Source organism: Microcaecilia unicolor, chromosome 12 (assembly GCF_901765095.1).
Source record: "Microcaecilia unicolor chromosome 12, aMicUni1.1, whole genome shotgun sequence".
Taxonomy (NCBI): Eukaryota; Metazoa; Chordata; class Amphibia; order Gymnophiona; family Siphonopidae; genus Microcaecilia; species Microcaecilia unicolor.
In genome coordinates, this window is record NC_044042.1 from 51,140,930 (window position 1) to 51,157,991 (window position 17,062).

Here is a 17,062-nt window from a genome sequence, read left to right on the forward strand (position 1 = left end):
CATTGTTTGCAGTTCTGGTTGCTTCATCTAAAAACAAACAAACAAACCAACCAAAACACACTCACACAAAAAACCATCAACCCCCCCCCAAAAAAAAACAAACAAAAAACAACCAACCAATCAACCAAACAAACAAACAAATAAGAGCACAAATTATAAAGCGTATGGCATGGCTTCCTTATGAAGGAAGACTAAAAAGATTAGGCCTCTTTAGTTTGGAGAACAGATGAGGTGATAATATGGTATAGGTTTGTAAAATCATGAGTGGTACAGAACAAGAAAATAGGAAATGGTTGTTTACCTTTCAAATACTACCAGGACATCACAATGAGATATTCCATCAAACAAAACTTGCGAGTTTTTTAGCCAGCACAGGCTCTGGAGTATTTTGCCAGAGATTTGGTCAATATTAGCAGTGGATAATTGGGTAAAAATGGTTTAGACAAATTTCTGGAGGTGAAGTCAATTAGCAGTCATTAGCCTGGTAGAACTGAATAAGACTGTTACCAGTTGCATTGTTGCCCTAATTGGGGGGTGGAAGAGGAGGACGAGCGCCCCATCTCATGTGACTAGGTGCTGCTCAGAGCAGCCATGTTGACATACATTTGTTGATGGTCTGATCACCTGTTGGGTGCACTGACACCCCAGGCAGGTGTCCATCTTACCCGTACCTTGCAGTGACCCTGGATTTGGGGTTGCCACCTCTTTCTGGAGTGAGCAACAGGGAATAAATCCTCCCATTAGAACTTCTAAGTGACATGAAGTGGCAACTGTTGGAGATAGGATGCTGGGCTCAATGGACTACTCGTCTGATTCAGAATGGCATTATTTATGTTCTAATGAGCTAATTAAGAAAAATTAATATCTTTTATGCTGCATATGCCTTGTAGCGCTGTAGAAGTGATAAGTAGTAGTAGTAGTACTTTATTCTCACTTCTACAGCTTTTAATGGTTTCGGGACAATTTTCAAATAGATTCTTCATGGGTAAATGAATATTTGTTCATGGAAAAGGCTTTTTGAAAATTGCCCCTTTCCCTCATCAGGGAAATCTATGTACGCTCTCCACAGCACTAGAAGTTTCCCTGTGGGGAAAAGAAACAGTACTGGGAGTGACACTCGAGCAGGATGGCAAAAGTAAGCACAGGCATTTTATTTTTACATTCTCACATTTATTTCTCACAGGTTCACCAAGTATATTTCCACTACAAAATATTTGGGTTAAGAGATTCCCATGGAACTGACTAGCCAGCTGATTTTTAAAGGAAAACACTGCAGTGAGTTTCCCTATTAAAATCAACTTGCAGGCCCAGGGTTGAAAAAGTATCTGTGAGCTTGCAAGCATTTCAGCCTTACTAAAATGTACCCTCCTTAAAAGTAAAGAATGGAGAGGGCCTAGTTTTGAAATGATGCTATTTGAGGATACCAGCATGCATTGCTCTTATTTAACAGTCACCACTGCATCACTGCATGTGCCATTTGCTTGGGCTTTTCCCAAAAATGTATCTGCATATCCGCAAACAAAATACACTGAATAACAGAAAATGGTAGTGTACTGGCAATATAAAACTGTAATGTAGAGTCGAACTGACTGGAACTAAATGCAAGCAATGAAGAACAGAATTTCAACAATAAAAAATTTATTGAATAAGACCTGACATGGGTCATGTTACATGTATCCCACAATTATCCAAAAACGAGTTTTGGTTCAATATTGCTTACAGGTAACAGTTGATTCAATTACATTTACAAGGTTGTATGATGCTATGTTTTACAGTGGTTGGCAAGATAACTATTAGTGTGTATGGAATAGCCATTGGGTTTCTTGAGAAGATATGTCTTAGTTCATTTGTTAAATGAAATGATGCGTTACAGTTAGAGGTTGTGTTGTGTATTGTTGTTCCAGTATGTTCTTACAGCAAGGGGGAGTGGTCTGGGCATGTTTTGGATGGGACTAGGAAGTTAAAATATGGACATCCAACTCCAATTTCAGAAGGGAAAGGGATGTCTATGTTCAAAAAGATGGATGTTGTTATTTAGACCTGCTACCACATTCATATTCCGAGTTGGGTGTTCTTTCTAAAATGCTGTTCTATCTCCTGAAATATCATTGTGGGATTTGGGAAACAGCTGGTATTGAGCATCACTTCACTGGAGGGATAAGAACATAAGTATTGCCATACTGGGAAAGACCAAAGGTCCATCAAGCCCAGCATCCTGTTTCCAACAGTGGCCAATCCAGGTCACAAATACCTGGCAGGTCCTCCCCCAAAAATACCAAATTGGCAAAAGAAACCAGTCACTGTGACAACTTCAGGATATAAACTGGTCAGGTTTCCAAGGTCACAGAGATAACCAGTTATGTGCTGGCTTTGAACCTGTCAAATTTTTATGCATTTATTTTTTAAAATGGATGTTTATACTGCACACTTGCGATGCATAAATTTCTCCTGTATTTTAGCACAGGCTCTGCGTTGACAGATTCTGTTCTAAATTACAGGTGAAACCTGAGACACATCAACCTGTACATCTCAATTTATGCTTTTGCGACATGACTAAAATGGGGCTGCACATAATACCACAAGAAAAACGAGGCATTTTTCTATAAAATTAGAAAGTTTATTTAGTATTTTTTTAAAAAATTTGTTATAGATTACAAGCTTGATTGGAAACTGTATCTTCTCTCATGTATCAACAGCACTGAAGTAGCAGAGGCCACAGTTGAACTCGTTACAGTTAGAATGATTAGTACTAGATCAGCACCCAGGAGTGGGGAAACAGAAGCAGCATGTTGTGCATAAACCGTCACACAGGTTTTCAAATACAACCATTGTACAAAAATAAATACCTTTTATAGGAAACTAAATACAAAACTACAGATCCTTCATTGAAGGGAACAGCAAAAACAATATAAGTTATGACTCTATGTACAGCACTGGAATGCTACATTTTCCAATTGGATGGGGGGGGGGGGGGCGGGAAGGTGTAGGATTGGGGATTATTCCACCATAAGCATCCAATGGAGATATATGTATATGTGTAGGTGGTGTGTGTATGCTCTGACACCTCTCATTGGGGGGAGCTGGGCTCCAGAAATGAAGCATATGAGAAACAGAGACAGACCAAAGCAGAGTCCTTAATAAATGCTATTCTCTCTAACAGAATTCACACCGCCAAACTCATATCATCAGAATCACCAAACTCATGTTCTTTACCAGTTTGGCTCTTGGCAATTTTTGAGAAACGATTGGTGAAAAAATATATATATTTCCTTTTTGAATAAACAATCTTTGATTGTCAATCCTAACACTTTACTTTTAAACAGTGCCTTTCATCCAAACTGAATCCACACATTATAAGCATAGCATTTTTAGACATGCCTCAGGAGAGATATTTCTGGAGTGCGAGAGAGCTTCTTGAAAGGATAAAGCAACTCTGGCAGAAGTCTCCAGATACTTCAGTTCACGTCTATCACTCCCTACTCATTTCCTTCCAGAAGTGGTCAGTTGCATGTCTCTTTCTTTCAACATCTAGGGGCCGATGCAGAAAGCAACTGCGGGCTTAGCCGCGGGGTTGCCATGGGTTGAGTGTGCGTTGTATACGCTGAGCAATGTGTACAGCGCTGCAAATGTCTAGTAGCACTATAGAAATGATAAGTAGTAGTAGTAGTAGAGAGGACTTGTGCCAGGGTGTTAACTCGTGAACAAGAAACAGCTGCAAGCTGTATTAAAATGCATGCTGATCTTTCGGGGTCCTTTTACCAAATGGTGGTAAAAGGGGCCCTGCGGCGCCATTGGCACATGGTTTTGCCATGCGTGAGGCCCCCTTTTACCACCACAGGTAAAAAGCTTTTTTTCTAAGGAAGGAAATGACCATGCAGTAAGTTAAACCTTTGCTGCACAGCCATTTCCTGGGGAAGCCCTTACTTTCTCCTATTTAGGAGGCAGTAGGATTATTGCCCCTGGTGCTAGAAAATTTAAAAATATTTTCTAGCACCGGAATTGGAGCTTGGTGGTAGGCCCAAATTGCCATGTGCCAAACTGGCGCTACCCTTACCATACCTTTTGTAAAAGGGCCTCTTAGGTATTTGGTGCCATGCATAAAGTATGCTGCTCACTTTTGACATGGGCACAATGGAAGAATTTTTCGCTAGAGTCTGGAAGGTTTTGTGGAAAGGATTTTGTGTCAATCTTTCAATTTTGTCTTATTTTGCAGATGGAAGGAAGCCCCTGGAAAATGTAAAGGCAGATGGAAAGTAACAAACGTGTGTGCTTTGGAACAAAACCAAAAGCAAAAGCAAACATCATTACTTGGGGCCCTGTTTAATAAGGTGCGCTAGTGTTTTTAGCGCATGCTAAAACTTAGCACGTGGTAATGCTAGAGGCACCCATATATTCTTATGGGTGTACATAAGTACATAAGTATTTCCACACTGGGACAGACCAAAGGTTCATCAAGCCCAGCATCCTGTTTCCAACAGTGGCCAATCCAGGTCACAAAATACCTGGCAGGATCCCAAAAAAGTTCAATACATTTTATGCTGCTTATCCCAGAAATAAGCAGTGGATTTTACCAAAGTCATTTTAATAATGATCTATGGACTTTTTCTTTAGGAAGCTGTTCAAACCTTTTTTAAACCCTGCTAAGCTAACTGCTTTTACCACATTCTCTGCCAATGAATTCCAGCATTTAATTACATGTTGAGTGAAGAAACATTTTCTCTGATTCATTTTAAATTTACTACTTTGTAGCTTCATCGCATGCCCCCTAGTCTCTAGCATTAGCACACGCTAATTTTTAGCAAGCACTAAAAACACTAGCGTGCCTATAGCACGGCTTAGCAAACAGGGCCCAAGTAAACTGCACCTAAATATGAGCCTCGCAAAATAGTTTAGGTGTAAGCAATGTTTGCAAGGCTCATATTTAGGCTGAGTAGCGCAGGAACGTTCAATCTCCACTCCCAGATATGCCCCCTCCAACACTGATTTGGAACTTACTGCAGGATGCCTGAGCACATCCCATGGTAAGCCATTTTAAACTGTGCTTACTGCAGCTTAGTAAAAGGGTCCCTTTGAGAGTTATGCTCCTAAACTGGCCTCTTTGAAATTTTTCTAGGGCCGAGTGCCTAAATTTAGGCTCCAATGGACCCATATTCAAAGGATTTATGCTCCTAGCTTTGGAAAGTTATGGTCATAAATTAGACTCTGAAAATTCACTAGGTCTGAGCACATACTAAACTCCTAAATTTAGCAACATAAAGATGGGTGGCAACAGGGGTAGCATTAGGGTGGGGAAAAGAAGTTATGAGCTTAGCACCGATTTCCAGCAGTAGGCTCATAAATCAGACTCATAAATGTAGGAAAATGAATAGCAAGCCTAATATTTATAAGCTCCAAAATGTTCATCTGAAAACATAGGATCCTAAGGGGCCCTTTTACAAAGCGGCGATAAGTAATAACAGTGCAGCATATAAGTCTGGAGCACGGGCATAGCTAGGTGGGGCCACAGGGGCATAGGTCCCCCGCAGATTTAGCTCTGGCTCCCTCTACTTTCGACCCCCTTCTCGCCGCCAACCCTCCCCCACCACTTTTGACCCCCTCCCTTCCAGCTGCCGCCGCCAACCCTCCCCCGCCAGGTACCTTTGCTGGCGGGGGTCCCCAACCCCCGCCAGCCGAAGTCTTCTTCAGCACCGGTCTCCGGTGCGTTCGCTGATCTATTTCTGTGAGTCAAGACTCACAGAAACAGATCAGCGAATGCGCCAGAGACTGGTGCTGAAGAAGACTTGAAAGGGGGGGGGGACTTGAAAGTAGTGGGGGAGGGTCGGCGGCAGGGGGTTCGAAAGTGGCAGGGGGGGTCAGTGGCAGGCTAAACTGTGCCCCCCACCTCGCCATCTGGAGCCCCCTCCCACTGAGGTTTGGCTTCGCCCCTGGTCCGGAGAGGACTGAACCCAGACTATGGACTTATATGTTGCGCTGCTATTGCTGACTGTCGCATGCATTACTGAAACTGCGTTTATTTCTCCATATGCTTTTGCATCCAAATAAAGTTGTGACCCCTGAGGAAGGCACACTGCCAAAACACGGCCCGTGTTGGGTCCGAATTGTTCATGCAACTTTTATTGGAGAATAAACTTTTCAGTTTGGAAGATATTGGACTTTTAATAGTTCTTGGAACTGATTTCTTCCACTCTGTGCCTGCTTGTTTGATTGCTATGGAAGGATTGTCTACCTTTTTTTGGTTTGAAATGTGATAATGTTGACATTAGCATGCAGCCATTTTAAAAAATGGTTGAGTACTTACCACTTTCCATTTTGTAGGCGGTAAGGACTCATGCGGTATCTATGTGCTAATCAGATAGTGCGTGACAATTTAGATGTCCTAACTCTGCATGATAATCCCCTCCAAAAAATAATTAGAAAAATTAGCATGCAGTGAGCGCACAGAAATTTCCAGGTGACCGCAGGATGCCTGAGCGTGTCCTGTGGTACCCCATTTTTTGCTGTGTTAGGTGTGCATTAGTACCTAAAACAGCTTAGTAAAAGGATCCCTATATTCTTTTTTTCACTTCCTTTGGATGATCTTAGGAAATCAAGCTAGCTGAAAGACTTTTTATGCTATAAGTGACTGCAAGCGTGTTTCAAGAGTTTTTACAAGTATAAGAAAACTAGAGGTGCTAGTAGGCTGAAAGGCACTATTTATAGTAAATGAAACCGTATATACATATCCTCTCTCAGTGGTTCCCAAAACTGTACTACTGACCACACAGCCAGTTAGGGTTCAGGCCATCCACAATTAATATGCCTGAGATAAATAAACAAATACTGGCTCTCTACAACAGTGTTTCCTAAATCCAATTCTGCAGTACCCCTTGCCAGTCAGATTTTCAGAATATCCATAATGATTATGCATGAAGTTGATTTGCATACACTGTCTCCATTATATGCAAATCTATTTCATGCATATTCATTGTGGATATCCTGAAAACCTGACTAGCAAGGGGTACTCCAGGACCTGACTTGGGAAACACTGCTCTAAAATATGCAGTCATATCTCATGACTACATGTGAATATTCTAAAAAGCCAACTGGTAGTGGGGGTCGATAGGACGAGTCTGAGAACTACTGCCTTGCATTATTCTTCTACAGTCAATCAAAGGCTAATTCCCACACTTCATAAAACAGAGAGGCATTTGTATTAATCGTGAGGGTTGAAGATGCAAGATGGTTAATGGATCTTCCCTTCTTACAATAAAATAATGAGAATAAACCCGGTACATCTGCTGAGCAATCCCTATGATTCAATTATTAAGCTTACTTATATAGAATACTATATATCTGGACAGATATGCAGGCATAATAACTACTGCACACAGATTTTCTTCCCTTCTAGAGACTGATGATGCCTACAGCCTCGTCAGAGTACTGATACAGTTGTGGAGTCTAAGCTAAGTCAATAATTTACTTTCTGTAGGAATTAATCACAGTAGATAGAGCCTTGGAATTTGCCTGTAAACTACCAGCTTTGTACACACAAAATCTGATTTACTGCTTGAGGTTTTCCCATAAGTAGAGAATGGCAAAGTCATTTATAAAGTATATGACTTCATTTTTTTTCACTATTATGTTTTTTTTTTTTGTTTGAGCAACCTAAAGTTTCATTCAGCTTGCTAAATTGTTTTGGTCGTTGGCCTAATTAGATTGACCCCTGGCTTTAGAACACAAGAAAATTTTGGAATTTCTGTTTCAAAGCTTTGTGTGAGATTACTATGAAAGAAAACATTACAAGAAAAGGTTAACCAAGAGCTGAGGTACCTGGACCACCTGCAGCAAAGCAGAATGATAGGGAATATGATAATTGTCTGTAGGATTCCCAGGTTGATCATCATTGTAAACCACACAATTATTTGTCTTTGAAAGGTACAGTGTATCACACGCTGAACCAGTTGGAAAGAGTGAAGGGGAATACAGACTGGTGTGCCATGGGAAGTAAGGTATAAATAGAGTGACTATAAAAGCTCCATTTCAGAGGGGACAAACTGATCCAGCCCTGGTTTTATCCCATGAGTTACAGTTTCTCTTAGATAAATGAGAATTATAGCTCCACTCACGCAATTAGACAAAACCAGGCCAGGATGAGGTAGTCCCCTTTGACACTGAGCTATATAGTCATACCGGGAATAAACACAATGCTTGAGCTCAAGTTGGAAAGAAAAATCTGAATGATTCCTTGGAATTCTTAGATATTGCACCAGAGATGGCTTATTCACTTGTTAGGCCATAAACTGAGACTTGTAAATTATATATGCACCTTGTAAAATTAGTTAATGCAATCCGTTGGAGACAGTGACATCTTAGGATGGAAATGACTCACACAATGGACTTATATGTTTTCTCCAACTGTCTACTGTGATCCCCTATCAGTGTGCCACCTTCGGCTTGGTTTCACCATGCTGACTTTCTGATGATGGATTAAAGCAGCACCTCACATGATTTAATCCCAGGTGAAAAATGCTTGCCAGTCTCTTGGAAAACGTACATCATTGAAACTCTTTCTTTTTTGAAAAAAAAAAGCAGTGGTTATTATTCCTTCTCAAACAGTTTAAAATTCAGCTAATTATTCTCAAACAAATCTTTGCTCAAAATCTTCTCTTCTTTGAGGTAGATATCTATTGGGGTAGAGGGGTAGCAAAAGAGTGGTTTATTTTTCTAAGTCTGTTAGTCTTTCAAGCAGGCCAAAAACGTGTGACTTGCTCGGGTCAGTTAGTGCACTTTCATCTATGTCCCTGCTTGACTGTAGGCAAGGTCAGAACCAGTTAGTAAATGCCTATGCTGTGTGTTTTTATTTTTTCAGTTCAGATCTTGGCTCAGCACTCTAGTACAACACAAGTTACTGTAACTGGCTGGGGCTTCTTAGACAAATTGCATTTTTCTGGTTCAATTGTCTTCCCTGCGTAGTCAATACAGAGCGGGCTTTGTGTCTGCAATCCACTCCCGCAAGTTTGCGAACATGGAGACCATGATCCCATTTGCCACAGTGGACATGGCAAGTCACCACATGGTTTGATATCTTCAGGTTTCAGCTCTCTTGTACATGCCACTGAGGCCTTGCCCTCCACATCTCGACACTCAACGGTTCGCCTTTGCCAGCCAGAGCCACAACTTTTGGAGCACGCGGACCAGTCACCCAAAACCCACTGTGAGGTTACCATTGGCTTGATAACATTTGCTGATTTCTTCTCTTTGCTCTTTTGCTTGCTGAAAGTGACATCTTTAGGGATGAAGAAGGTATATTTGACCTTTGGTGGGAATATCTCACTAGATACGGTCAGCAGCTGAACGGTCATGGGTTCTGGAAGTTGCTGGAAGCTCTGTATTCTCTCCAGTGTTGTTAAGGACCCACTGTATTTCAAGATGGTGCCTTTCACTAGGATATCCTGTTCCATGGCTGAAACTGCAAAGTCACCATTTAGAAGGTATCTGCCATTCATGGTCTTTAATGCCAGGTAATTGCCATCAGGCTTGATTCCTCGGTGACTGCGCTGTTTAATGTCTATGTTAGTGGCTCCAGCAGGGATTGTGACAATGTCATTGTATCCATATCTATGCATACAAATAAAATAGTTACTTTCAAAGATTGATCCACAATTCAATTCAGTTTTCTATGGGTTATTTCGTAAAGAAATGCATCACATAATATTTTACAACAAAATACAACAACATGTATTACTAAAAACCAATCAACTTGGATGGGAATTGCCAACTACCATACACCAGTGAAAGGGTAGAGCTGAGTGAAGGGATTTGAAGAAGAGATGATTCATATCACGCAGATGAAGTGGCAAGTCAACCAAGGCAGAAAGAGTAATGAAAGAGAAAGATCTGCCACCAGCCGCAGCTACATTAATATTTAGAAGAAGGATGAACATTACAAGACTGGAGGGACAAGAAAGGGGTTTATAGATATGAGGTCAGAGAGGCAGGCAAGATCAGTGGGGAATACATTTGGGAAACAAATAGCAAATGGAAAAGAACTGAGGGTCAAATGTGCTAAGCTTTTTTCCCCATAGAGAGAAAATAGGGAAATCCTTTAGGACATCTTGCCCTGAATGTAATAATCACCTAAGGAAGTTCTCTGAGGTTTGGATGATACTTTTAGGTTTTTTTTCCTGTCCTTCTGAAATATTATTTTTCTTGGAAACTGCTGGATGTACTGACAAGAGAGTTGATGTCTGAGTATGACCATATAAGTGTTATACTGCAGCGTGCTGAATCAAGACTACAATTTTAGACACACTGTACTAATGTGCCAAATGCAGTCTATAACAGGAAATTTGCTTTCCCAAAAATGTTTAGTTCTACTATATAAGGATACAATTATTTACTAGAAAAATGGTTTCACTGAAAGTGGTAATTACAGCAATGTATTACAAAATAAACCACACCAGACTAGCAGACATTAGCGTTGCTGAAAAAAAGTATTTGAAAGTTCATAATATATCTGGTGCATGAAGGACTGAAAGACAATTTCCATCACTCTATTCAAGGCTACAATAATGGAAATTCGCCCAGTCTAAATCAGTCAACAAATGGCCATCCAGAATTTGAAAACAAGGAACATAAGAACGTAAGAATAGCCTAGTATTCTGCTTCCAACAGTGGCCAATCCGGTCACAAGTACCTGGCAGAATCCCAAGGAGTAGCAAGATTCTGTGCTACTGATCCCAGGGATAAGTAGTGGCATTACCTATGTCTATCTTCTTAGCAAATTATGGGCTTTTCCTCCAGGAACTTTTCCAAACCTTTTTAAAACTCAGATATGCTAACTGATGTGGATAAAGTTTAGTGCTTAAGGGGCCCTTTTACTATGCCGCGGTAGGCACTAGCGCATGGCTACCATGTACCAAAAAGCACTGTCGTGGGATGCGTTGAGGTTTCCTGCGGTAGTCTGTCGATCAGCATGCGCTAATCCCATGCTAAAAAAACACTTATTATTTTTTGACATGTGAGGTATGTCTAATGGCAGAGAGTAGGTGTGCCCTCCGCTAATTGGGTACCACAGATATATTGCAGTGTGTTGCCCAATTAGCGCAGGAGTAGCACGGGAGCTCTTATTGCCCAGTAAATAGGTGGTGGTAAGGACTCCTGTAGTAATGGTCACAGCGTGTAGCCATTACAGGAAAACATACAGATACGGCCATGTTACCACCACGCCAAAAGTGGCTGCAGTGTGCGCTACAAACAGCATTGGCTACTTTTCAGCGTGGCTTAGTAAAAAGGCCCTTAATTGTTTTTTTGTTCCTGAAAAAGAAGTTCCTTTTTATGGTCAAAAGATTAATATCTTTCCTGATGTTTCCAGGGCTACACAACTTAGGAGGAAGCAATTTTTGTAACTTAAAAATCATGTGTTAACTCTAGGTGGGACTTTTTTCTTACATTTTCCTTAATTTCATACCATGGATCCAATTATGTTTTTAGATCCTTCTCAGTTAGAAGCCTTTGTCCGTAATAAATGGAGACTCAGCCTGTCTCTAGGATTTTCTCAGTTACTATTTCTGGGTTCCCCCCCCCCAATTAAAGTTCTCATATTTAGACAAACTATGTTTTTGCCCCAGACACAATAGCAAGTTCTCCATGATGTGGTTTATATTGATTGTTCAATTTTCCTTGTAGTACAGTGTTGTACTGTATTGGGATTTTTGGTTTAGTGTGTTTTTCCCTCTTATTTTTGAAAATTTAATGAAAATAAAAGATAAAAGTATAATAAAATACCCCCCCCCCCACACACACACACAGATACACTAACTGCTGTTATCACATCCTCTGACAATGAGCTCCAGAGCTTAACTATTCATTGAGTGAAAAAATATTTTCTCCTATTGATTTTAAAAATATTTTACCATGCAACTTCATGGAGTGTTCCCTTTGCACATTTTGAAAGAGTAAACAAGCTGTAGTAGGCCTGAAATGGCTTGCTAATGTGGATTTATTTCCTGTTCTTGGATCCACTTATTGTGGACAAATTATTTTGATTTTTCCTTTTTATTATTAGGTTTACTGTATTATATAGAATATTGTGAATTTCTAAAGCATTTTGATGTAATGTCATCTTTATGTGATTATATTAAAATTAATAAAATATAAAATTAAAAAAAAAAGAAATGGTTTGCTAAGGGAGATGGTGGCACATTTTGAGTATACTTGGGACAGCTATGGAGCACAATGGTAAGAAAAGAGTTGAAAGGTCAGGTGAAAGATATAGGGGAAGGGGAAAGGGGAAGTTGGTGTTGGCTTGCATATAAGAATTTATACGTATACACAAATTTTTAAGGGAATTCTATAAATTGGTGTCTCAGTCTAGGCACTCCAATGCCATGAACCTACCCCAGGATTCTATACAGTGCGCCTAGAGATCTGTGCCAAAATTCAGTGTGCCTAAATCTATGCGCCGGGATTTATGCTACGTGTTCGTTGGTGTGAATGAATGCATGTAGTTTTAGGTGCTAGGATGCCAACTAAGCATATTCTATATACCGTGCCCAACTCTAGGTGCCATTTATAGAATGCGCTTAGTCAGCACTGATTTCTGCACCAATTTTTTTAGGCGCCATATATAGAACCTCCCCTTAGTGCCAATTCTATAACAGTATCTTGGCTCCAAGATTCCATTATAGAATGCTAGCATAAGGCCAGCATTGGCGTGCCCTCTTATGCCATGTCAAAACGGCAGGTGTAAGTTGGCATGCTTAAGTACATCAATTGACGTGCATAGTTTACAGTATTCTCTAAACTTGCGGCTAATATTCAGTGTGATTTAGCTGGCCGCTGACTGGTTAAATTGCTTGGTTGAAGTTAGCCGCTAATTTTCAGTGGCACTTAACTGGCAAATTGCTGCTGAAATTTGCAGTTACTGCAAAACATAAAGCTGACTATGCTGTGGGGAGTTGGCACTTGGCCACTTAAGTGCTGATATTCAGCCCTTAAGGACTTGATTCTATGTAATCACACCTAAAAAACTGGCGCTGAAACAAAATACACCTAGGCATATTCTAAAAGGTATGCCTACATTTAGGCATACTTTATAGAATATGCCGAGTTCCTGTCCACACAACTAAATTTAGTGCGGACAGTTATGCCAAGTAAAGTTTGGTGTAAATGCTGATGCCTAAATTATGCGTGGATCGGGTGTATTCTAAAACAATGTGCATAGATTTTAGAAACGCCCAAGACTTGCCCATTCCACACCCATGGCCATGCTCCCTTTTCAGCTATGCAACTTAGAATTTACATGCATTACATTGTGTGCATAAATTCTAATTAATGCCAGTTAGTGTTAATTACTTGTTAAGTGGCAATTATCGGTGCTGATTGGTTTGTTAACTAATTAAGTTGCATGCACAAATCCAGAATATAACTGAATTTGTGCATGCAACTTAAGTTGCATTATATGGAATCCGGGGTAAGCGGCTAGGTTTAGCACATAAAGGGATCGCATAAAAGTCAGCCCTGTCTTTGGGGCCTGCCCCAAGTGTGTGCCATTTCTGGGGGGAAAATAAAACCCCTGGAAATGTCTTGCGTGGCAATAACCCGGTGGTAATAGGGCATCACTGTGTGCTGCCCGATTACCTCTGGGTTAGCGTGGGAGCTGTTATCGCCATCTCAATGGGTGGCAGTAAGGGCTCCCCATCGCATGGCCATAAGAGGGGCTTTTTTACCCGTTGCAGTAAAAAGGGCCCTGACGTGTGGGAAAAACAGCCCCTGCAACCAGTTCAGGGCTCTTTTTCCCGCAGCTTGGTAAAAGGGCCCCTAAGTTTGTGCCTGAGGCAATGGAGGGCTCAGTGACTTACCCAAGATCATGAGGAGCTGCAGTGGGATTTGAACTAAGATATCTTTTACTGCTGACACTGTTATTTCATGGCTGCAGTTTAAAGGCGGGCTGTTCTGGATTTTGTCTTTATATTGTACTCTTCCTATGAAAAATGTATATCTTTATACACCTCCAACAGCTCAAAATTGTGAGTTTCACTACCTGCAGAGACTAATGCTCTCTCTCAGCAAAGAAAAGATGAAGTTGATATTTTCTTTGCTGGATCAATGCTCTATCGTTAATGCAAATGGCTGTTAGGCTGTGCTCTAGTATCAGACGTTTTGCTCTTCTTGCATAACTAGTTAAAAGGCTTATGGTCTGTTAAATGGATAAACCATCACCTCAAGAAGTGAGAAGAGGACAAACACCGAGTTCTGTATGACTGTGTGATTTTATTTATAAGATACAGGAACCAAGAAGAAGATGGAACACAGACAAAGCACAAAGCAAAACAATACTTGGCTCTCTCCATAGTTTTCCTAACCAGCAGTTTCTTCACTGCTGAGGGCCAAATTAGCCCTTCCAAAATATCAGTTCAAGCTCCCTCAGAAGTCCTTTTACTAAGCTGCGGTAAGCACTAGTATGCACTTATGGCAGCATAAAATGGCTTTTATTGCGGTAAATGCTCAGGCGTCCTGCAGTAAGGTCCTCATCTGTGTGTGCTAAACGTGGCCTAAAAAAGTAGGCGTGTTTGGGGGGCAGAGAGTGGGTGTTTTTAGCACATTAACTGATTAGCACAGGTTTACCATGTGAGCCCTTACCACCTACAAAATGGATGTCAGCAAGTGCTAACGTGGTAATATTTTAATGGTCGTGTGCTAATGGTGATATTAGCGTTTGACCATCAATGCAAACAAAGAAAAATTGCCATTTTACTGCTGGGGTAAAAATGGCCTTAGTGCATGAGAAAAACCCATGTAAAGGTGTGCTAAGGCCATTTTATACTGTAGCTTAGTAAAAGGACCTCTCAGTTACCTGACTTTCCAGCTGTAGTTTTGCCTCCTCTGCTATTGCTTTTCCTGTCCCTCTGCACTTTGGTGGCAGCAGCCTCCCTCATTCTGGAGAAATAGGGGTGTCTCACTAATGAGTAAGAATGGTTGAGGTTTAAAGGTAGGCTGCTCTGAATCTGGTCTTTTATGGTGGACTGCATATATAAGAGACAAAAATCAGACCACCTACACTAGGCAAATCCAACGGATAATTTTCACCCATAGTGTTTGAAAAATTAAGTAAAGTAACACTATTCAAGGTAGTTTTATTTTGATTATTGTCGCTGGGGGCGGAGTTATGGTCATCAATAATGGTGAAACCTGCTGGCTGGAGTAGGAGCTACGATACAAGGTTCCTTAAGAAGTCTTTGGTGTGTGACTCCCAAGTTCAGGGCAGTTGTTGCAAAGGTTGGGATAGGGACAGTAGAAAGGAAGGATCTGTTGAAATAGAGGAAAAACCTCTGGATAATTGTGATACCAGTACTGGTTTCAAATGAACTGAAAGAAAATGAAGAAAGGAGGGACTAATGGGCCAAAAGAAAAATACATTCACAGTAGAATCAATTACTTGGATGAAAAGAAGGATCACTAATAGAACCAACACCATAAAAGAAAACAAACAACCCCCCCCCCCCCCAACCTTTGCTTGTAGTCTGCAAAAGGGGAAATAGTGATACAAGATGAGAAAAAAGGACCTCTGAATTATTTTACCCTTTTACAGCTAAAAACTCACTGGGTTACCTCTTCAGTCAATATAATTATCTAATCCATATGGCTGCCCAGTTATCAACTTAAGAATGTATTCTGTTCCAACTGTTTTAGTACTTGATCTAAAATTATACATAAAGAAAAAATGTGTCCCTTCTCAATACATCGAGGCTCTAATGGGGCTTCAGCATTTCCTTTTTTCAAACAATATTTATGTTCCACCAACTGTACGTTAAGTTGTCTAGTGGTTTTGCCTTTATCATTTGTTCATAAATTGACATACAATTGCACAGACATCAAAAATAGATCTACACATTGTTGTGTGTCTTAATCAATAAATTCATCCATCTTGAAGATTTGTAATTTTTTTCATCTTAGTACATAAGTACATAAGTAATGCCATACTGGGAAAAGACCAAGGGTCCATCGAGCCCAGCATCCTGTCCACGACAGCGGCCAATCCAGGCAAGCTTCCCAAACGTACACACATTCTATACATCTTGCACTGTAATCTTGCATTTAAAGTGACCTCCACAGCTCCCTTCAAAAAAGCTAGAAGTACAGTAAAGAATCTTTTAAATTCTTCCCACGGCTGAAAATCAACATCATCTCAAAAAACATTATGTACTGATGGCATATTCTAATATCTTTTAATAATAGAAGTTGCTTTTGAAGACAACAGGGAATGCAAACTACATGATTTTTTTTACTATTTTTCCATTGTATTCCACTTTGTAATAACAATTCTCAATCATTAAAAAAAACCTCTCCTTCACAATCTTTGGATAACCATGTTCAGTCAAATGATTTTGCAATATATTGAGTTTGAAACTCATTTGAAGAACTACTCCTTCTAAATCTTAAAACCTGGAAAAATGGAAGACTGTCCTTTAATCTCATTGGATGAAAACTGTCATTTTAATGGTGTATTTCAGTCTGTAGATTTAGAAAATACTGTTGGGTCAAATCCTTCATTTTTTATATCAAACTTTATTGCTTCATTATAATAATTTAACAAATTAAAAAATGATTTCAATTGCAATTCAGTGTCAGACCAAAGAATGAAAACATTACCAATATAGCATCTCCTTGTCATAAGATGCCAAAAAAGTGAAAATTAATCCACTCTCCTTCAAAATCTGCCATAAATACATTTTCCAAAGAGGGAACAAAGGTGGCTCCCATATCAGTTCCAGAAACTTGCATAAAAAAGTTTTCTGGAAAGAGAAACATCGAATGTTCTGTAGATGCAACATGGAGTCTACTTTTTGATTACTTCCAAACCTCCTTCCTGAGGTATAGAAGTAATGTAAAGTAGCCATAAACTGAACCTTTGAAATGTTAGACATTACCCCCAAATATTAGTACATGTGTAGTATCTTTTATATAGGAGAGGACCTGAGGTAAATGTGGGCTTAAAAATTTGTCCAAATAAATACTGACATTATCAAGCAAGGAACTGTTACTAGATATAACGGGGAAACCCAATGGGGATTTTGAGAAA

The 17,062-nt window shown here is 40.1% G+C and overlaps 1 protein-coding gene across 1 annotated transcript in view; it reads right to left on the reverse strand.

The window, feature by feature from the left end:
• Window positions 1-6,972: 6,972 nt before the first annotated feature.
• The window catches only part of ADAMTS8 (ADAM metallopeptidase with thrombospondin type 1 motif 8), a 74,698-nt gene continuing 64,608 nt past the window's right edge, over window positions 6,973-17,062 (reverse strand). The window contains exon 9 of the mRNA XM_030221392.1: window positions 6,973-9,597. Within this exon, the coding sequence (XP_030077252.1) occupies window positions 8,862-9,597 (736 nt within the window). The 3' untranslated portion in view covers window positions 6,973-8,861. The remainder of the gene's footprint in view (window positions 9,598-17,062) is intronic.